Source organism: Moschus berezovskii, chromosome 8, assembly GCF_049115385.1.
Source record: "Moschus berezovskii isolate FMDL1 chromosome 8, NW_MosBer_1.0, whole genome shotgun sequence".
Taxonomy (NCBI): domain Eukaryota; kingdom Metazoa; phylum Chordata; class Mammalia; order Artiodactyla; family Moschidae; genus Moschus; species Moschus berezovskii.
Genome location: NC_142467.1, coordinates 87284629 through 87308655, shown reverse-complemented (window position 1 = coordinate 87308655; position 24027 = coordinate 87284629). Strand labels below are relative to the sequence as shown.

Below are 24027 nucleotides of genomic sequence, written 5' to 3'. Positions count from 1 at the left end.
AATCAACTCTAATTTCAAAGTCATTTACACATGCAAAAAAATGCAGAATGTTATAAAAGTTGGTACATATATAAGATGATAGACAACAGTGAAAAATTATACCCGTTTGACTGTAGAACTAAAACTAAAGGATAGAGTTTTTTTTCCTTAGCTCATGGTAAACGTGCTGTCTCTTTATTTTTAAAGTACTTTCTTCATTTTCTGCTTTTCAGGAAAGGGTTAGCAAACATTTAGCTTCCACGATAAAAGTATTTATCATAAAGACAAACGTGATATGAAACTGATCCTCTATCCATAGTCCTCATCACTGATATGCATGCATTAAGAGAAATAAAAATAGGAAGTATATAAGCCTAGGTGCCAGCACTGTGCTAAGAGGGTATCAGTCAGTATCTCCTATTTAATCTTCACAAAAACTCTATGAATAAAGATGAGAAAACTGAGGCTCAGAAGTCAGCAAATTTGGCCTGGCTACAAAACTACTAAGAGAAAAGGCTGGAAATTATTAAAGCATATCTGACTCCACAGCTTGTGCTCTTAAGCCCTGTGCTAAAGCAAATTCCTGTTTCCAAATCTTAACAATGAATAACAAGGGTTTAAAAACAATCCTCATAATGATTATTAACACCTGAATATATAATTTATTAGCCACAATGATTTTTGAGAGTGAAGGGGAACACTAGTAATTATTATGCAAAGTTAACAGGTATCCTAAATCAAAATTACTGTGAGAGCAAAAGAGAATGAAAATAGTATTTTGCAAGGCCTACTCCAGAGTAAGAAAATGCATTTTCAGCAGGCCATACTTTTGTGTTACATGGATAAAAGACCTCAAAGCATTCCTTTCAGAACTGCACAATACCCTTAAAATGGTGGGGGGAGTGGGAGGATTAAAACAGTTTAAATACATAAACAGATGACAAAAGTTCATTACATGGCTCTCAGCTATTTAGGCTTAGCTAATTTTGATGACCTCGTTAATTAATTGATAAGGGTAAATATTAGGTATGCAAATTTTCTTAAGCTTATAGTATTTTTTAAACTACCCAGGAAAGCATTAGATGGTATGGAATTTTCCATAGTTTTTATAAAGTTGGTAAAAATGCTAAGTATACTTTAACAGGTTTTAAGTTTAATGAAAAAAATTTTTAATGCTTGAAAAATTATACACTTGAGATGAGGTTAGGGTGTCAGGGGTTTAAGACTAGGGAAAGAATATGATAGAAGGTATAAAGCAGTTGTACAAGAGAGATCTTTGTGGTGAAGGAACAGCTCTGTATCTTACATGAAACAAACGTGACAAGTGAAACCAGAACTACACATGTGCTTGTGTGCACACACGTGTATATAAAAGTGGTGAAATCTGAGTAAAGTATGCAAATTGTCCCAATGTCAATATCCTGGTTTTGATGTTGAACTGAAGATAAAATGGAATATAAGATGTTACCATCAGGGGAAAGTGGATGAAGGGTACACCTATTTTTGTGAATCTATAATTATTTCAAAATCAGAAAGTTTAAAAAATATTTATAGGGTCTTCTCTGAAGAAAGAGTCTTTCATTAATAATATGTCTCTATGTACAAAGTATATTTTTCATAAACATGAAAATGTCTAAAATGTTTTCCTCTGATTATTTATCATGTATTTTTATAAATCTGGCCAAACTACAATCATAGCTAACGTTTGTTTCTCTTAAACTTACAATTTGAATTGTATTTTATTAATAATTACTAGCTTTTATCCAGATTGGTACAAAGAGAAAATACAAACTCTGGTGGTGCCAAACAGATCTTTAAATGACATACAATAAGTATATGACACAGATTAGACAGTAAATATTAAAAGTATCGAAGGACGTTTTTCTAACAAAGTAAGAATATATTAAGATATACATATATCTTATCTCAAAGATTTACCTTGTCCTTGAAGATGAGATATATCCAGACCTTCTTGTAGGCGGATAACTACTACTCCATATTGTATATCAAAAGCATCACTGTAACATGAAAAAAACAGCAATTTTTTAAATCACAAAAATTTCAGTCTCCTTCTCTATAAAATGGAGGCAATAGTTGACAATCTCTAAAATTACTTTCAGGTTTAAGTATCTGATTTTTCAAATATACTTTGAAAATTATGGTGATATCATATGTTACTTTCAAAACCTATACTATTTCCCATCCCCTTTTTCTGTAATACCTCTAAAATCTACTTAAGTATAGCTCTTTATAGTATTGACATTTTACCTACAGTAGTGGTTTAAAGCAGTAACTATAGTTTTATCTATCAGAAACAAACTAAAATTATGGGGGAAAAAAACTTTCAGTAATCCCATCATATATAATTTAGGCTTATACATTTAAAGCCAAGAGAAATATGCGAAGGCAAAGAAGACAGGTTCTGAGAATGAGACCAGGCTGTATAGTATGAAGGGATCCCTTATCACTTACAAAAGGAGAAGGGTATTTTTCAAGTAATTTTAAACTTTTTACAAAACTGGTTTAAAAAGTGATCTTAAGATTATATATGCATTTGCAGACATGTACTGATATGCCCTTTTAATTTTTTAAAAATAAAAACAGGAGCATCTTATATATAGGTTCAGTTCAGTTGCTCAGTTGTGTCCGACCCTCCGCGACCCCATGAATCACAGCACACCAGGCCTCCCTGTCCATCACCAACTCCCAGAGTTCACTCAAACTCATGTCCACAGAGTCGGCAATGCCATCCAGCCATCTCATTCTCTGTCGTCCCCTTCTCCTCCCACCCCCAACCTTTCCTAGCATCAGAGTCTTTTCCAGTGAGTCAACTCGTCGCATGAGGTGGCCCAAGTATTGCAGTTTCAGCTTTAGCATCAGTCCTTCCAATGAACACCCAGGATTGATCTCCTTTAGAATGGACTGGTTGGATCTCCTTGCAGTACAAGGGACTCTCAAGAGTCTTATATGTAGGTAAAATACATTAAAACCTCGAAGACAACTTTAAAACCAGACTTAAATTCTGAAAACTTTGTTAACATCATAAATCATGTAGACCTAACACAGAAAACCCTAAAGACTCTACCAGAAAACTACTAGAGCTAATCAATGAATACAGTAAAGTTGCAGGATATAAAATCAACACTCAGAAATCACTTGCATTCCTATACACTAATAATGAGAAAATAGAGAAATTAAGGAAACTATTCCATTCACTGTTGCAACGAAAATAATTAAATACTTAGGAATATATCTACCTAAAGAAACAAAAGACTTGTACACAGAAAACTATAAAACACTACTGAAAGTAATCAAAGAGGACACTAATAGATGGAGAAATATACCGTGTTCGTGGATTGGAAGAATAAATATTGTGAAAATGAGTATACTACCCAAAGTAATTTATACATTCAATGCAATCCCTATCAAGCTACCAACGATATTTTTCACAGAACTAGAACAAATAATCTCACAATTTGTATGGAAATACAAAAAACCTCGAATAGCCAAAGCAATCTTGAGGAAGAAAAATGGAACTGGGGGAATTAACCTGCCGGACTTCAGGTTCTACTACAAAGCCACAGTCATCAAGACAGTATGGTACTGGCATAAAGACAGAAATATAGATCAATGGAACAAAATAGAAAGCCCAGAGATAAACCCACGCACCTATGGACACCTTATCTTCAACAAAGGAGGCAAGAATATAAAATGGAGAAAAGACAGTCTCTTTTAACAAGTGGTGCTGGGAAAACTGGTCAGCCACTTGTAAAAGAATGAAACTAGAACACTTCCTAACAACATACACCAAAATAAACTCAAAATGGATTAAAGAGCTAAATGTAAGACCAGAAACTATAAAACTCCTAGAGGAGAACGTAGGCAAAACACTCTCTGACATAAATCACAGCAGGATCCTCCAAGACCCACCTCCCAGAATATTGGAAATAAAAGCAAAAATAAACAAATGGGACCTAATTAAAATCAAAAGCTTTTGCACAGCAAAGGAAACTATAAGCAAGGTGAAAAGACAGCCTTCAGAATGGGAGAAAATAATAGCAAATGAAACAACTGATAAAGGAGTAATCTCCAAAATATACAAGCAGCTCCTGCAGCTCAATTCCAGAAAAATAAATGACCCCATCAAAAAATGGGCCAAAGAACTAAACAGACATTTCTCCAAAGAAGACATAAAGACGGCTAACAAACACATGAAAAAATGCTCAACATCCCTCATAATCAGAGAGATGCAAATCAAAACCACAATGAGATACCATTTCACACCAGTCAGAATGGCGGCTATCCAAAAGTCTACATGCAATAAATGCTGGAGAGGGTGTGGAGAGAAGGGAACCCTCTTACACTGTTGGTGGGAATGCAAACTAGTACAGCCACTATGGAGAACAGTGTGGAGATTCCTCAAAAAACTGGAAATAGAACTGCCATATGACCCAGCAATCGCACTCCTGGGCATACGCACCAAGGAAACCAGAATTGAAAGAGACACATGTACTCCAATGTTCATTGCAGCACTGTTTATAATAGCCAGGACATGGAAGCAACCTAGATGTCCATCTGCAGACGAATGGCTAAGAAAGCTTTGGTACATATACACAATGGAGTATTACTCAGCCATTAAAAAGAATGCATTTGAATCCATTCTAATGAGGTGGATGAAACTAGACCCTATTATACAGAGTGAAGTAAGCCAGGAAGAAAAACACCAATACAATATACTAACGCATATATATGGAATTTAGAAAGATGCAAATGATAAGCCTGTATACAAGACAGCAAAAGAGACACAGATGTATAAAACAGTCTTTGGGACTCTGTGGGAGAGGGTGAGGGTGGGATGGTTTGGGAGAATGGCATTGAAATGTATATTATCATAGGTGAAACGAATCGCCAGTTCAGGGTCGATGCATGTTACAGGATGCTCGGGGCTGGTATGCGGGGATGAGCCAGAGGGAGGATAAGGGGAGGAGGGAGGTGGGAGGGGGGTTCGGGAGGGGGAACTCATGTACACCCGGGGCGGATTCATGTCAATGTATGGCAAAACCAACCAATATAATATTGTAAAACAATTAGCCTCCAATAAAAATAAAAATAAACTTTAAAAAAAGATGAAAAAAAAAAAGACCCAATGCAGTCATAAGCAAATAAATATTAAAAAAAAAAAAAAAGCCACTGAAAAAATTTCCAGTTGCAAAACTTATTGTTCCCTGGAGTGAAAGTGAAAATCACTCAGTCGTGTCCAACTCTTTGCGACTCAATGGACTATACAGTCCATGGAATTCTCCAGGCCAGAATACTGGAGTGGGTAGCCTTTCCCATCTCCAGGGCATCTTTCCAACCCAGGAATTGAACCAGGGTCTCCTGCGTTGCAGGCAGATTCTTTACCAACTAAGCTATGAAGGAAGCCCAATGGCAGCAGGCTTTTCTCTAGTTATTATCTTTAATTACACAAGTAATCAATATTTATAATATGCATATAAAAATGATATGGTAACCTATAGCTAGACATAACAAAAAGAAAACTAACAAAATGATCAAATTTTTTGTTCCTGTTGATAAATATGTCAAGAGATCTTGTAAGAGGTCTCTTGTTGTTGTTTCAAATCACAGGGAGACAATTTTGACCTCATTTCTCCTTGATTGAATTTTAAACAAGGTCAAAAGAGATTAACTGGAGAAAAATTAATAGACATTCTCAGCTCTACTGTCAAAGATCTAATTAATTATTAGAAAGGAAATAACTACAATTATTTTTTAAAATAGTTAATAAAGTAATTGAACCAAAATCAATTTCCTTTAAGAAAATTCAGGGAATATAGCTCTAAATTTACTTCAGATTAAAACACCTAAATGTTTTTGCTGTAACATATAGACATTTCTATAATCTGTATAATTTCTTTAAGCTATAGAAATTGATTTGCAGTTTCAGACCCTCCATGAATACATACATCGTAAATAAAGTATACCTCAACTGTTCCAGGTATTTCAATTCACAGCCAGAACATAAGTGTCACAAGATAAAAGAGTAAGCAGTATCACTGCTTTCAAACAGCCATCAACTTCTATAGTTCCAGAAACCAGAGAGCAATATTTGACCTAAACTGCTCCTGACACATATTACCGGACTCAGAGCAAACATTCACTTCAGTTCATGCAAGATCAGTGTCAGATAGGACTCCCTTCTTTCAGTGCTCCCATTATTACAAACACAGCAAATAATGAATGATTATTTGCAAAAATGTCCCTTTTTCTGTCTTCTAGGATAACTACTCCATCTCACTGGCCTTACATCGTCAAAGAAAAAAAGCATACTCCCTGGCTCACGGCCCACATGATGGATTCTTTCTTTCATACTGTCCTTCCTTCCCTGATTCCCATGTATACAAAGCACAGACCACAGAATAAGAAAGGGAGAATGAAATGCTCTTTATAAACAAGTAACAAACCCAAAAAGCAGTCACAACCTCTGACAAACCAGCAGAGCTTGAATTTTACTAAAACCACTTAACAATTACTTGGGAAATCTTATCTATGGCATGTTTTACTAATAAATACAAGGAGATTTATAAAAATAAAGTATAACATCTGGGTACTTCCACAAAAATGTCTCAAGGCAGCTACAAAAACAAAAATACTGTATGTGACAGGCAAATAATTATATGGTTCTATCAATAGGCACAATAGGAGCTCTGGGAAGGGAAACAGCTCCAGTTAAGGATAAACAGACAAAAATTTACAGAGAAATAGGATGTGAATCTGGTCTTAAGAGTTATTTTGCTAGATATAATTTCAGTAAACTGAAAGGTGTGGAAAAGCAAACATATTAAGTGCATTTAAAAAAGGACATGGAAATAATTTCCGAGTGATTATTTTCATTCTTATCCTTTTACTAGAAAAGACTATGTAAGAACAGACTTCAAAAACCAGTGCAAGCTTTCAAAATCAGTACTTTCTCAATCAACTAAATTAGTGAATTAAAAGGATACTTACTGAAATAAGTTTATATACATATCTACATCCCTCATATCTGCTTGCAACCAATCTTTCTTAAATCCAAGGACAAGTGTGTTTGGTTTCATACGCCCAAGACCAGCAGCCTAAAACACAGAAAAAATAAAACTTTAAAGATATGCTATTCACAAAATGGTTTTTAAATGACAATATTCTAATGGACAGACTCCAAACATTTTAAAATTGTGTACCCTTATCAGTAAAAATTCTTGAGCAATACATGCATACTTATAATAAATTACATATACTATATAAATCATATTACTTATGATTAAACATATAAAAATAGAAGCTAAAATTAAACAGCTGAAAAGTTCTAACTTTTTATACTTTTATGACGTCAAAATTTTTTATTTTAGTAACAGAAAGATGATGGAATATACTTAACCCTTCATAAAAATCATAACAATACAGTGATACTCTCAATTATACATATTTTGATAACATTCACTAAAACCTGATCAGAAGTCCAAATTGAAGACATACACTGTTGGCTACAGTTTAGAATTCCATTAACTGTTCTCGCAACTTTGTGCAGAGTTGCAATTCCATGTGCTTAACAAAAATGCCCCCAAATCCAATTAATTTCTTCTTTTATAATATTTTAAAACACACTGAAAATCCTATTCCCAAGGCTGGGTACACATAAAAGATAAATAAAATAATTTGCCATTTTAGCCATTTTAAAACGCACAATTCAATGGCATTAATCACATTCACAATGTTGTACAACCAACCCCACTATTTCCAAAAAACTTTCCCATCACCCTAAACAGAACTTCTATAAAAACTTAAGTAATAACTATCCAGTCTTTCCTCCCTCCAGGCCCGGGCTTATTTCATTTAGCATACTGTCTTCTAGGATCATCCATGTTACAGCATCTATTAGAACTACTCTCCTTTTTATGGCTGAATATTCCATTCTATGTATTTACAATATTTTGTTTTATCCATTCATCTGTTGATATATAATTAGGTTGTTTCTACCTTTTGGATACTGTAATGCTGAAACAAACACTGGCCTAAAAACATCTCTTTGACTCCCAGCTTTTAATTTCTTTGGGTATATGACTCAGTTCAGTTCAGTCGCTCAGTCGTGTCCTACTCATTGCGACCCCATGAATCACAGCACACCAGGCCTCCCTGTCTATCACCAACTCCCGGAGTTCACTCAAACTCATGTCCATCGAGTCGGTGATGCCATCCAGCCATCTCATCCTCTGTCGTCCCCATCTCCTCCTGCCCCCAATCCCTCCCAGCATCAGAGTCTTTTCCAGTGAGTCAACTCGTCGCATGAGGTGGCCAAAGTATTGCAGTTTCAGTTTTAGCATCAGTCCTTCCAATGAACACCCAGGATTGATCTCCTTTAGAATGGACTGGTTGGATCTCCTTGCAGTATAAGGGACTCTCAAGAGTCTTCTCCAACACCACAGTTCAAAAGCATCAATTCTTCGGCGATCAGCTTTCTTCACAGTCCAACTCTCACATCCATACATGACCACTGGAAAAACCATAGCCTTGACTAGACGGACCTTTGCTGGGAAAGTAATGTCTCTGCTTTTTAATATACTATCAAGGTTGGTCATAACTTTCCTTCCAAGGAGTAAGCGTCTTTTAATTTCATGGCTGCAATCAGCATCCGCAGTGATTTTGGAGCCCAAAAAAATAGTCTGACACTGTTTCCACTGTTTCCCCACCTATTTCCCATGAAGTGATGGGACCAGATGCCATGATCTTCGTTTTCTGAATGTTGAGCTTCAAGCCAACCTTTTCACTCTCCTCTTTCACTTTCATCAAGAGGCTTTTGAGTTCCTCTTCACTTTCTGCCATAAGGGTGGTGTCATCTGCATATCTGAGGTTATTGATATTTCTCCCGGCAATCTCGATTCCAGCTTGTGCTTCTTCCAGCCCAGCGTTCCTCATGATGTACTCTGCATATAAGTTAAATAAGCAGGGTGACAATATATAACCGTGACGTACTCCTTTTCCTATTTGGAACCAGTCTGTTGTTCCATGTCCAGTTCTAACTGCTGCTTCCTGACTTGCATACAGGTTTCTCAAGAGGCAAGTCCGGTGGTCTGGTATTCCCATCTCTTTCAGAATGTTCCACAGTTTATTGTGATCCACACAGTCAAAGGCTTTGGCATAGTCAATGAAACAGAAATAGATGTTTTTCTGGAACTCTCTTGCTTTCTCCATGATCCAGCGGATGTTGGCAATTTGATCTCTGGTTCCTCTGCCTTTTCTAAAACCTGCTTGAACATCTGGAAGTTCACAATTCACGTACTGCTGAAGCCTGGCTTGGAGCATTTTGAGCATGACTTTACCAGCATGTGAGATGAGTGCAATTGTGCAGTAGTTTGAGCATTCTTTAGCATTGCCTTTCTTTGGGATTGGAATGAAGACTGACCTTTTCCAGTCCTGTGGCCACTGCTGAGTTTTCCAAATTTGCTGGCATATTGAGTGCAGCACTTTCCCAGCATCATCTTTCAGGATTTGAAAGAGCTCAACTGGAATTCCATCACCTCTACTAGCTTTGTTTATATTGATGCTTTCTAAGGCCCACTTGACTTCACATTCCAGGATGTCTGACTCTAGGTGAGTGATCACACCATCATGGTTATCTGGGTTGTGAAGATCTTTTTTGTACAGTTCTTCTGTGTATTCTTGCCATCTCTTCTTAATAGCTTCTGCTTCTGTTAGGTCCATACCATTTCTGTCCTTTATCGAGCCCATCTTTGCATGAAATGTTCCCTTGGTATCTCTAATTTTCTTGAAGAGATCTCTTGTCTTTCCTATTCTGTTGTTTTCCATATTTCTTTGCACTGATCGCTGAAGAAGGCTTTCTTATCTCTCCTTGCTATTCTTTGGAACTCTGCATTCAGATGCTTATATCTTTCCTTTTCGCTTCTTTTCACAGCTATTTGTAAGACCTCCTCAGACAGCCATTTTGCTTTTTTGCATTTCTTTTCCATGGGGATGGTCTTGGAGTAATAAATTGTTGGATATACAGTAATTCCTTGTTTAACCTTTTGAGTAACCACCAAACTCTTTGCCATAGCATCTGCATCATTTCACACACTCACCAGCAATGGAAAGGCTCCAGTTTCTCTACATCCTCAGCAACACTTGTTATTTCTTGTTTACCTAATTACATATAAACTAGTAGTATAAAATGGTATCTCACACTATAGCTTTGATTTTGCATTGCCCAAGTGAAGAAGAACTAAAGAGCCTCTTGATGAAAAGTGAAAGAGGAGAGTGAAAAAGTTGGCTTAAAGCTCAACATTCAGAAAACTAAGATCATGGCATCCAGTCCCATCACTTCATGGCAAATAGATGGGGAAACAATGACAGATTTATTTTCTTGGGCTCCAAAATCACTGCAGATGGTGACTGCAGCCATGAAATTAAAAGACGCTTACTCCTTGGAAGGAAAGTTATGACCAACCTAGATAGCATATTAAAAAGTAGAGACATTACTCTGCCAACAAAGGTCTGTCTAGTCAAGGTTATGGTTTTTCCAGTAGTCATGTATGGATGTGAGACTTGGACTAAAGAAAGCTGAGTGTTGAAGAATTGAAGCTTTTGAACTGTGGTGTTGGAGAAGACTCTGGAGAGCCCCCTGGACTGCAAGGAGATCCAACCAGTCCATCCTAAAGGAGATCAGTCCTGAGTGTTCATTGGAAGGACTGATGTTGAAGCTGAAACTTCAATACTTTGGCCACCTGATGTGAAGAACTGACTCATCTGAAAAGACCCTGATGCTGGGAAAGATTGAGGGCAGGAGAAGGGAAGGGCAGGATGAAAAGGGGATGACAGAGGATGAGATGGTTGGATGGCATCACCATCTCAATGAACATGAGTTTGGGTAAACTCCAGGATTTGGTGATGGACAGGGAGCCCTGGCGTGCTGCAGTCCATGGGGTCGCAAAGAGTTGGACACAACTGAGTGACTGAACTGAACTGAATGACTAATGATACTGAGCATTTTTTAATGTGCTCATTAGTTATCTTTATATCTTCTTTGGAGAAATGTTTATTCAAGTTCTTTGCCCCCTTTTAATCGAGTTTTTTTCTTTCTTTGGAATTTTATATACATTTTGGATATTAGAACTTATCAAATATATGATGTGAAAAGGTTTTCTTCCATCCTGTAGGTTGTCTTTCTACTCTTGATAATCTCCGTGGATGTACAAAAGTTTTTAGCTGCGATGAAGTCAAACTACTCTTTGGTTTTGCTGCTTGTGCATTTGGTGCCATATCTAAGAATATGTTGCCAAATTCAAGATCATGAAGATTTACCTCTATGTTTTCTTCAGAGAGCTATGGTTTTACCCTTATCTATGGATCTTAGATCCATTTTGAATGAAGTTTTTATGTGCTGTAGGTCACACTTAAGTTTTTATAGGTGATATACCTAAATCATTTTTGGTTAAAGATTAATTCAAGTACTTTTCAAGAGCCGACCATGTGTCAGTGTCCTAAAGACTGGATAACTTGGGAACAAAAGCAATAAACCTACCCATGTAAAGGTCACAGTCATTTCCAAAACATTCTATTCATGCACAGTTTCAAAAACGAAGAGTTTTTTAAACTTAGAATTATAAACAACCATTTACCTTTAGGAGACAGATAAAAAATAGTTATTTTTGTTTTTTAAAACTGTTAGGTAGCAAGGTGGCCACTAACTACAGAGCATAATTTTGTTTTGCTTTTCTGATAAGAGAAAACCAAGAAATATCTTCAAGTTTTATATATATATATATATATATATATATTTTTTTTTTTTTTTTTTTAAGAATTAAGCTACAAGATGACTGTTAACTTCTTGATGATACAAAATACTGTCAGTTATTCCTTTTCTCATCACAAACTTTTGCACAATCTTATTATAATTAAAAAGTTTTATTTGTATAATGTTAACAGTAACATCCTGAGGTATTCTGTGCACTTCTGCTTTCAACTTCATCATTATCATAATAACTTTCTCTTGAATGACTGAGTAAAGAAATTTCACATCTATCAGTCATCCTGAATCCTTTATAAATTATAATCTAAGTAGCTATTTAGTTAGGAGTAATATTTTATGTTTTCATAAAACATCCTGTATTTTAAAGAAATAACATTACTGAAAATATGTCGTCTCTAGAACATATTTCTTTTGGCTCAGAGAAAATAAGTTCTTTGTAAACTGCCATAATTGAAACTGATTTAGCAAAATGCAATCATCTGAAGTTTATTACAAATATCTTTAGTTTCAATCAAGACATTCTCCCTCTGTCATTTCTTTGAATCATTAGCAATGTTTTTTGCATATCTTCCACCAGAATTTGCTGACAAGAAATGCAGCAAATTTAGTTTTTTATAATATTTTTTTGTATCATTGTAACTGTTTTTAGTGCAGCAGAAAGAACAGCTGTTTCCTCAATAGTATGTCTTTGGCTATTAAGTGAAAACATTTCCAAATATCATGGTTACCCAGTTAAATACTGCCATGAGATTTGTATTATTTAAGAATCACTGATAAAAATTATAGTTTTGGCTCCATGTTTTGGATGGTTTGTTTTTAAAAGGTTAACAGTGATGGTTTTAAATTATTATTTAATTAATTTAATATTATGGCATATAGGACATGAGTATAATTTAGTTTTCAACATTCTTATTGGCAATATTAAGTTATTTTGACCTACTTATTTTAGAAAATCTCTTAAAAAATTGCTTCTTACCTCAAAATGTATCTGATGAAGAAGAGGAAAGGTTTCAGAAACACTCAGTGTATCTTATAGGATAATTCTACGCTTGTTTTGCCCAGGAAAAAAGGTAATTACAGCTACACTAAGACTGAATGAGATCCATGTGGTTTAAAGATCATCATGATGTAATATGAATTTTCAGTGAAAACAATAATTTTCCACTAATTTAAAATGACTGTTTAAAACTCAGTTAAACAATCAGGTGGCTCCTGCCTTAAAAAAAAAAGGCGGGGGGGGGAGGAGGAAATAAAGAAGTTAACAGTGTTAATGTCTTACTGCCAAAGGGCTCCATAAGCAAGCTGCTGGCAAGATTACCTCTTAAAATAGTGCATCTCTAAATAAATGCTTATGAACATAATTAGTAACCTGATAAATGAAGTGATAAATGAAAAACATCAGAATGCATAATGAAACAAACCCATATAAAACAGCATCTCTAGAACTATAAAATAAGTTACTGTATAAAGAAATCAATGCACAAACTACTTTGACAAAGATTATAAACCTCCAACAGACATGAAAGCATTTGCCACTTTATGTAATGGGTTTTGAGAAGGTACGAAGGAAAGAGAAATACTCTCAGTGGCAACTCATACTCATATTTCAGTGATTCTAAAGAGGCAATTTGTAAGGGTATTTTAAAACAGCTCCTCAGTCACTCCGCCACTGCAATAAACCATTTCCCGGGCATCTTTGTAAGAGAAACAGCATTTGTCAGGTTTTATAAGGCAGTCTCAGAATGATATTAACACTGGTGAAACTGTCATGACCCGCGGGGATGAGCATGTTAGGTGGAAGAGAATGCTAAGCAGGATAGTTCCTCACTCTTGGCAAATTTACAATACTGTCATATATACATACCCCTGAGGGTATGGTTCTCAAAGTGTAGTACCTGGACTGGAACGGCAGCAGCATCACCTGAAAAGCTGTTAGAAATGCAAATTCTTGGGCCTCACCCTAGACCTACTGAATCACTGTAAAGATGGGGGCCCAGCAGGCTGTGTTTTCGGAAGTCCAATAGGTGATTCTGATGCAGGCTAAAGTTAAGAAACATTGCTCTAAGTGAGTACTTTCCTTCATTTCCTTTATATCACTTATATAAAGTAATTATCAAAGTGTTCCTATAAATTATACAAAAGTAAGCAAGATTTAGGCACTCTAGTTAGAAACAACCTTATAACCGGGGTGGTAGCATTCTGTTTGAAACAGTTACATATTTCACATACAAAAGTAAATAAAGTAATAATCACCACTCACTTTAACAAGCTTGACGAATACATATAAGCATACTATGAATCCTTTTCAAGACCTCCTTATATTTTTACTGTATATTCCATTATCTAGGCATATATGTTTGAATTTTTAAGTTACATATTTAAAAAAATTTATAATATATTCACATTATTAATGTTCTTATTTTAACTTGCTGTTTTCCTTAACATTTCTGAAATTTACCCTTGCTGATATGTATAGTACCTTTTCACCACTGTATGGAATTCTGCTGCATAATTATGCCAAAGTTTTAATAATGTGACTGATGGTTGTTAATTTCCTTTTTACTATAACAAATGAGAGTGCCATAAAACTTATATGGCCTTTATAACATATGGCCTTCTTCACAGATGTAAAAGTTTTTCTGTGGTATACACTTGAGAATGGAATGTCTTGGAATATCCACACTTTCAAAGATGCAGAATACTCCCAGGTTGCTTTCCCAAGTGGCTGTACAATCCACATTTACCAAAGCCATGCAAAGATTTCCAAGACTCTACACCATGTTGAACACTTGGTATTGGCAGACCTGATTTGGTCAATATGACAGGTATGGAATAAAGCTGTACTATGGTTTTTTGTTTTTCTCATTTAAAGTTTATTAAAACTTTAGCAGTACAAATTATCCAAGTTGCAGATTATCAAAAGATCAATAAAGTCCACACTGGGAAAAAAAGACAAGCATAGCCCGAAAACAATGAAGAGAAGAAAACAACATAAAGGAGATTCATCAGAAAGTCTCTAAAACTTAAAATCTTAGAATGGAAATAAGTTTACATAACTCACTCTTTCACTTTTGTCTTCTCTGTTCCACAGCTTGATTCATGATCAGTTTTTTTTTTTTTTATTTTTATCATGTGCATCGTCATTTTCTTGACCCCTTGATTTTTGGTTTTCTTATTCCACTGAGGATCTGGTCTTCTCATCCTCCTTATTTTTCAAGGTGGAGAACTTTAGTTCATTGTCCTGATAAATGTTTCACTTTTGAGATTCGACTTTGATGTCTATCAGCCTTTTTTCCCTATTAGTATTTGAGCTACTTCTACTTTCTTGGTTTCTGTATTTTTGTTTCTGCTTTGACTTTCTTCTTTCTCGGAGCTCCGTGTATCTCTCCTCCTTCTCCTCCTATTTTTGCTTCTTTGTCTTCCAGGTGTTGCTCTTCTCTCTCGACCCCGTGACCTTTGTCTTCTCTATTCCTGTTCTCTGTATCTATGATACTCCTTGCTTCTGCTGCGATCTTGGCCATGGCTTCTAGAGCACACACTTCTCTCCTGTCCCTACTTCTGCTTCGTTCCTTTGTTCTCCTGTTGTACTGTTTGTGCCTTTAGTTATATCACGTTCTCTAATCCTAGACTGTGCACGTCTGTCCTTGTCTTATTTTTATTATGATCATGCACATTCCTTTTGAATTCTAACTGTTTAGACTTCTCTTATTGGAGAAGGAAATGGCAACCCGCTCCAGTGTTCTTGCCTGGAGAATCCCAGGGACGGGGAGCCTGGTGGACTGCCATCTATGGGGTCGCACAGAGTCGGACACGACTGAAGCGACTTAGCAGCAGCAGACTTCTCTTTGCTTCTTACCTGAACTTTCCTTTAGAATCAGGTTTTTCTTTTTCTTTAATATTCTCATGATCCCTTTTCCTTGACTTCATTCTCTTTTCTTCATGTCTATTGTGCTTTGTGTCTCTTTCCTTACTCTTGGATTTCTCTTTGCTCTTACTGCTACTTTTTGATATGGCACCTTTCTTTACCTTCTTTTATATTTATCATCTTTTTCTGAATTTCTTCTGATTGCTCTCTCTTTGCTGTTAGATTTCTGGTCTTTAACTTTCTTTTTCTTTTCACTTTTCCTGTTTGGACTCTCAGACACATGGCCTATGATCAGTTATTTTTTTTTTCTCTTTAACTGGGCTTCTTTGATTTTCTTTTATTTCCTATAACTCACTCTTATCCCCTTTAATCCATCTTTCACCACTTGATACTCTCATTCTCTGAGCTCTCTGCATCTCCTGCCTCCAAAGTGGAGACGTCTTGCTACATCTGAAATGATCCCTTGATCTGGATCTAGAAGGAGTTCAATAATGCCTTGGTCCTCTTCCTTTAATTTTTCTTCCAGACTTAGTAACTAAGAGCCACCTCTGTATGAAGCAGGCTGGAAGTCAGGTACATTACATTCTCTCCCTTTTTCATCAGCTTTAGGACGATTTTCTTCTCATTAGGAATCTGTTTTCAGGTACTGAAGGGATTTCTTCTGGATGGACAGTAGACTGGGGCTGTGATTCAAGATTTTCAACCTCACTTTCACTAGATGCACTTTTCTTGTTTTGCTTTTGCTTCGTCTCTTTCTTGTTTTCATGAGAATTTTCCCATGTTTCTTCTTTTTTTTTTTATTTCTCTTCAGAAGCACTTTCAGAATCAAAAGAGGACTGAGAATTGCTTCAAGCTATCTGAATCACTGGAGAAGGAAGATGATTTATGCCTTTTCTTTTTGTCTTTCTTAGCAAGACCACACCCTTCCAACAACACAAGAGAAGACTCTACACATGGACCTCACCAGATGGTCAAACCCAATATCAGACTGATTATATTCTTTGCAGTGAAAGATGGAGAAGCTCTATACAGTCAGCAAATACAAGACCGGGAGTTGACTGTGGCTCAGATCACGAACTCCTTATTGCCAAATTCAGACAAGCAGGGAAAACCACTAGACCATTCAGGTATGACCTAAATCAATCCCTTATGATTGTATAGTGAAAGTGACAAATAGATTCAAGGGATTAGATCTGATAGACAAAGATTGCCTGATAAACTATGGACAGAGGTTCATGACATTGTACAGGAGACAGGGATCAAGACCATCCTCAGGAAAAAGAAATGCAAAAAAGCAAAATGGCTGTCTGAAGAGGCCTTACAAATAGCTGTGAAAGGAAGAGAAGTGAAAAGCAAAGGAAAAAAGGAAAGATATACCCATTTGAATGCACAGTTCCAAAAAACAGCACAGAGGGATAAGAAAGCCTTCCTCAGTGATCAGTGCAAAGAAATAAGAGGAAAACAATAGAATGGGAAAGACTAGAGATCTCTTCAAGAAAATCAGAGCTACCAAGAGAAAATTTCATGCAAAAATGGGCAAAATAAAGGACAGAAATGGTATGGACCTAACAGAAGCAGAGATTGAGAAGAGGTGGCAAGAATACACAGAAGAACTGTACCAAAAAGATCTGCACGACCCAGATGGTATGATCTCTCACCTAGAGCCAGACATCCTGGAATGTGAAGTCAAGTGGGCCTTAGGAAGCATCACTATGAACAAAGCTAGTGGAGGTAATGGGATTCCAGTTGAGCTATTTCAGATCCTAAAGAATGATGCTGTGAATGTGCTGCACTCAATATGCCAGCAAATTTGGAAAACTCAGCAGTGGCAACAGGACTGGAAAAGGTCAGTTTTCATTCCAATCCCAAAGAAAGGCAATGCCAAAGAATGCTCAAACTACTTCACAACTGCACTCATCTCACACGCTAGTAAAGTAATGCTCAAAATTCTCCAAGCCAGGCTTCCAACAGTATGTGAAATGTGAACTTCCAGATGCTCAAGCTGGATTTGGAAGAGGCAGAAGAACCAGAGATCAAATTGTCAACATCTGTTGGATCATGGAAAAAGCAAGAGAATTCCAGAAAAACATCTATATCTGCTTTATTGACTATGCCTAAGCCTTTGACTGTGTGGGTCACAACAAACTGTGGAAAATTCTGAAAGAGATGGGAATACCAGACCACCTGACCTGCCTCTTGAGAAACCTGTATGCAGGTCGGGAAGCAACAGTTAGAACTGGACATGTAACAACAGAATGGTTCCAAAAATCTGGAAAGGAGTACATCAAGGATATTGTCACCCTGCTTATTTAACTTATATGCAGAGTACATCATGAGAAATGCTGGGCTGGATGAAGCACAAGCTGGAATCAAGATTGCCAAGAGAAACATCAATAACCTCAGATATGCAGATAACGCCACCCTTATGGCAGAAAGTGAAGAAGAACTAAAGAGCCTCTTGATGAAAGTGACAGAGGAAAGTGAAAAAGTTGGCTTAACACTCAACATTCAGAAAACTAAGATCATAGCATCTGGTCCCATCACTTCATGGGAAATAGATGGGGAAACAGTAGAAACTGTGGTAGACTTCATTTTCTTGGGCTCCAAAATCACTGCAGATGCTGACTGCAGCCAGGAAATTAAAAGATGCTTACTCCTTGGAAGGAAAGTTATGACCAACCTGCTGCTGCTGCTAAGTCACTTCAGTCGTGTCCGACTCTGTGTGACCCCATAGATGGAAGTCCACCAGGCTCCCCTGTCCCTGGGATTCTCCAGGCAAGAACACTGGAGTGGGTTGCCATTTCCTTCTCCAATGTGTGAAAGTGAAAAGTGAAAGTGAAGTCACTCAGTCGTGTCTGACCCCTAGCGACCCCATGGACTGCAGCCCACCAGGCTCCTCCATCCATGGGATTTTCCAGGCAAGAGTACTGGATGACCAACCTAGACAGCGTATTAAAAAGCAGAGACATTACTTTGCCAACAAAGGTGTGTCTAGTCAATGTTATGGTTTTACCAGTAGTCATGTATGGATGGGAGAGTTGGACCATAAAGAAGGCTGAGCACCGAAGAATTGATGCTTTTGAACTGCGGTGTTGGGGAAGACTCTGGAGAGTCCCTTGGACTGCAAGGAGATCTAACCAGTCCATCCTAAAGAAAATTAGTCCTGAATATCATTGGAAGGACTGATGCTGAAGCTGAAACTCCAATACTTTGGCCACCTGATGTGAAGAACTGACTCATTGGAAAAGACCCTGATGCTGGGAAAGATTGAAGGTGGGACGAGAAGGGGATGACAGAAGATGAGATGGTTGGATGGCATCACCGACTAAATGGATATGAGTTTGAGTAAACTCTGGGAGATGGTGATGGACAGGAAGGCCTGGCATGCTGCAGTCCATGGGGTCACAAAGAGTTGGACATGACTGAGCAAGACCACATACAGGTGGGCCCAGATAGTCAGATTTCTTCAGAAGTCTTTCTGTTTTCTTTAGATTTGGGAACTAGCTCCCCACAACTAAGTATCTGCATTTCAGCAAATGGTTTGCTAGCTGCATCTGTTTTCTGGTTTTCTCTCTCTCACAACATTTTGACCATAAATCACTTGCCTAAAACCAACATGATATCCATCTGAATGAGGAGTTTATTTTGTTGCTATGAAAAACTGTGAGGCATTTGTATACTTCCCATGGATACACTGAAGGGAAATTCTTTATTGTGTTTAACAGCAAACCACTCATCTTCAAAAAATTCTCCTTAAACGGATACCCCTCCTGTCCATTTCCTTCACTGAAGTCACCACCTTGAACCATAAAATCTTTGACAACCCGGTGGAAGAGATAAGTTTTATAATATAATGGCTTCTGAGTTGATTTCCCAGTCCCCTTTTCACCAGTACAAAGACAACACAAGTTCTTGCATGTTTTGGGGCACACATCAGAAAATAATTCAAAGACAGCTCTTCTAGCACGTTGATTATAAATGGCGATGTCAAAGAAACATCTAGGATGCTGAACCTTTATTCCCATGGTGTCAATACTTCGATCTCTGAGTAAAATACAGTTTCAGGTGAACACACTTTAAATAGGGAAAACTCGAGGAAACAGATGGCAGAGGAACAGACGGCGAGACCACTTTCTCCCCCACAAATTCATCAAAAGAACATGTGAGCACTGAGTAAAGTCCATAAAACAACTTCTGAATGCTGGCAGAGGACATCAGGCACCCAGAAAAGCAGCCCATTGTCTTCAAAAGGAGGTAGGAAAAAACATAAAAGATAAAAAGAGAGACAAAAGAAGTAGGGACGGAGCTCTGTCCCGGGAAGAGAGGCATTAAAAAAAGAGAAGTGTCCGAACACCAGGAAACACTCTCACAGGCGAGTCTGTGGCGAGCCTTGGAACCTCAGAGGGCAACACAACCGGGAGAAAAAGAAATAATTAAACCTCACAGCTTACGAGTCCAACGGTAACTCCCAGCGGAGAAGCAGAGCAGATGCCAGCATCCGCCATTAACAAGCGGGGCCTGGGCAGGGAGGAGCCGGCTGAACTGCTTAGAGAGAGGACCGGGCCTGAATGCCACGAGGGCAGTCTGGGGGAGTTGACTGGAGATAGCAGAGCAGACTGTGGGGTAGCTACCCCGTGAAAAGGCGTAAAGCCCTAACTTAAGACTCTGCCAGCCCCGCTCACAGAACAAAGGACTGAGCAGAGCTAGCCGGCTGCGGACAGCCCATCCCCCGCCGAGACAGGCAGGGGAGGACAGCCAGAGCCAGAAGGGGGCAATCGTGGCCCCAGAGAGGCATCCGATACCAAACTGCAGGCAGGCTTCAGTGTTAACCAAGACTTTTTGGGTTTCTGGCTGGTTAACATCCGCCTGAGAAGGTGCGCTGGTTGTATACACAGAAAACCGAGCGGGAGGGACCGGGGAGGTGACAAGTTGCAGTGACTGCGCTCGCCAAACACCTGGTCACTTGAGCTGCTCGGTCCAGGGAAGGCACAAAACGCAGGCCCAACCAAGTCTGCACCTTTGTGGAGTACCCGAGTACCTGAGCCTGAGTGGCTTAGAGCTGGGACGTGCATGCAACCCAGCACTGGCCTCAGACAGTTATCGGCAGAGCAACTTAGAGCCTGTGCAGTGTAGACTGGGACAGCACACACGCCGTGAGCGGGGGCAAACCCAGTGTGGCTGGGACACTGAAAGCACTCCCCACAGACGCCAGAGATATTTCTCTGCAGTGTTCCTCCCTTCCCAGAACAGGACTAAACAAGTGAGCCTTAAAAAGTGTCCACCACCACCCCCTAGTGTCAGGGCGGAAATTAGACACTGAAGAGACCAGCAAACAGAAGCTACAACAGAGGTAACCACCTTGGAAGTGACTATACAGGTTGTCCAAAGTCACTCCAAACCTATTGACATCTCATAACTCATTACTGGTCACTTCACTGCACTCCAGAGAGAAGAAATCCAGCTCCACCCACCAGAACACTGACACAAGCTTCCCTAACCAGGGAACCTTGACAAGCCATCCGTTCAAACTCACCCATAGCAAGGAAACTCCACAATAAAGAGAACTCCACAAACTGCCAGAAGACGGAAAGGCCACCCCAAACACAGCAATATAAGCAAGATGAAGAGGCAGAGAAATACTCAGCAAATAAAGGAACAGGATAAATGCCCACCAACCCAAACAAAAGAGGAAGAGATAGGGAATCTACCTGATAAAGAATTCCAAATAATGATAGTGAAACTGATCCAAAATCTTGAAAGCAAATTGGAGTTACAGATAAATAATCTGGAGATGAGGATTGAAAAGATGCAAGAAAGGTTTAATAAGGATCTAGAAGAAATAAAAAAGAGTCAATATACAATGAATAATGCAATAGATGAGATAAAAAACACTCTGGAGGGAACCAACAGTAGAATAACGGAGGCAGAAGATAGAATAAGTGAGTTAGAAGATAGAATGGTAGTAATAAATGAAGCAGACAGGAAAAAAGAAAAACGAATTAAAAGAAATGAGGACAATCTCAGAGACCTCTGGGACAATTTTAAATGCCCCAATATCCGAATCATAGGAGTCCCAGAAGAAGAAGACAAGAAGAAAGACCATGAGAAAATACTTGATAATAGTTGAAAATTTCCCTAAAATGGGGAAGGAAATAATCACCCAAGTCCAAGAAACACAGAGACTCCCTAACAGGACAAACCCAAGGCGAAATACCCCAAGACACATATTAATCAAATTAACAAAGATCAAACACAAAGAACAAATATTAAAAGCAGCAAGGGAAAAGCAACAAATAACACACAAGGGGATCCCCATAAGGATAACAGCTGACCTTTCCATAGAAACTCTTCAGGCCAGGAGGAAATGGCAGGGCATACTTAAAGTAATGAAAGAAAATAATCTACAGCCCAGATTACTGTACCCAGCAAGGATCTCATTCAAATATGAAGGTGAAATCAAAAGCTTTACAGACGGGCAAAAGCTGAGAGAATTCAGCATCACCAAACCAGCTCTCCAACAAATGCTAAAGGACCTTCTCTAGACAGGAAACAGAATGAGTGTGTAAACTCAAACCCAAAACAACAAAGAAAATGGCAACAGGATCATACTTATCAATAATTACCTTAAATGTAAATGGGTTGAATGCCCCAACCAAAAGACAAAGGCTGGCTGAATGGATACAAAAACAAGACCCCCATATATGTTGTCTACAAGAGACCCACCTCAAATCGAGGGATACATACAGACTGAAAGTGAAGGGCTGGAAAAAGATATTCCACGCAAATAGAGAGCAAAAGAAAGCAGGAGTAGCAATACTCATATCAGATAAAATAGACTTTGAGACAAAGGCTGTGAAAAGAGACAACGAAGGACACTACATAATGATCAAAGAATCAATCCAAGAAGAAGATATAACAATTATAAATATATATGCACCCAATATAGGAGCACCACAATATGTAAGACTAATGCTAACAAGTATGAAAGGGGAAATCAACAATAACACAATAATAGTGGGAGACTTTAATACCCCACTCACACCTATGGATAGATAAACTAAACAAAAAATTAACAAGGAAACACAAAAGTTAAATGATACAATAGACCAGTTAGACCTAATAGATATCTATAGGACATTTCACCCCAAAATAATGAAGGTGCGCACACGGCACCTTCTCCAGGATAGATGACATCCTGGGCCATAAATCTAGCCTTGGTAAATTCAAAAAAATTGAAATCATTCCAAGCATCTTTTCTGACCACAATGCAATAAGACTAGATCTCAATTACAGGAGAAAAACTATTAAAAATTCCAACATATGGAGGCTGAACAACACGCTGCTGAATAACGAACAAATCACTGAAGAAATCAAAATATGCATAGAAATGAATGAAAATGAAAACACAACAACCCAAAACCTGTGGGACACTGTAAAAGCAGTACTAAGGGGAAGGTTCATAGCAATACAGGCATACCTCAAGAAACAAGAAAAAAGCCAACTAAATAACCTAACTCTACACCTAAAGCAACTAGAAAAGGAAGAAATGAAGAACCCTAGGGTCAGTAGAAGGAAAGAGATCTTAAAAATTAAGGCAGAAATAAATACAAAAGAAACAAAAGAGACCATAGCAAAAATTAACAAAGCCAAATGCTGGTTCTTTGAGAGGGTAAATAAAATTGACAAACCACTAGCCAGACTCATCAAGAAACAAAGTGAGAAAAACCAAATCAATAAAATTAGAAATGAAAAGGGAGAGATCACAAAAGACAACACAGAAATACAAAGGATCATAAGAGACTATTATCAGCAATTATATGCCAATAAAATGGACAACTTGAAAGAAATGAACAAATTCTTAGAAAAGTATAACTTTCCAAAACTGAACCAGGAGATATAGAAAATCTTAACAGACCCATCACAAGCAGGGAAATTGAAACTGTAATCAGAAATCTTCCAGCAAACAAAAGCCCAGGTCCAGATGGCTTCACAGCTGAATTCTACCAAAAATTTAGAGAAGAGCTAACACCTATCCTACTCAAACTCTTCCAGAAAATTGCAGAGGAAGGTAAACTTCCTAACTCATTCTATGAGGCCACCATCACCCTAATACCAAAACCTGACAAAGATGCCACAAAAAAAGAGAAGTTCAGGCCAATATCACTGATGAATATAGATGCAAAAATCCTTAACAATCTGATTCTAGCAATCAGACTCCAACAACACATTAAAAAGATCATACATCATGACCAAGTGGGCTTTATCCCAGGGATGCAAGGATTCTTCAATATCCGCAAATCGTTCAGTGTAATACACCACATTAACAAATTGAAAAATAAAAACCATATGATTATTTCAATAGATGCAGAGAAAGTCTTTGACAAAATTCAACATCCATTTA

General features: G+C 37.8%; 1 protein-coding gene and 3 pseudogenes across 1 annotated transcript in view; all 4 read right to left on the bottom strand.

Moving 5' to 3' along the window:
- The window catches only part of SLC12A2 (solute carrier family 12 member 2), a 110653-nt gene that overhangs the window by 15160 nt on the left and 71466 nt on the right, over positions 1–24027 (bottom strand). Inside the window, exons 18-19 of the mRNA XM_055428856.2 lie at positions 6988–7094; positions 1918–1997 (exon numbers count right to left, since the gene is read on the bottom strand). Coding sequence (XP_055284831.2) covers positions 1918–1997; positions 6988–7094 — 187 coding nt within the window. The remainder of the gene's footprint in view (positions 1–1917; positions 1998–6987; positions 7095–24027) is intronic.
- Positions 14819–15466, bottom strand: LOC148777116 (uncharacterized; annotated as a pseudogene).
- LOC148777115 (peptidyl-prolyl cis-trans isomerase G pseudogene) lies at positions 15614–17298 on the bottom strand (annotated as a pseudogene).
- LOC129558062 (peptidyl-prolyl cis-trans isomerase G-like) lies at positions 16419–23625 on the bottom strand (annotated as a pseudogene).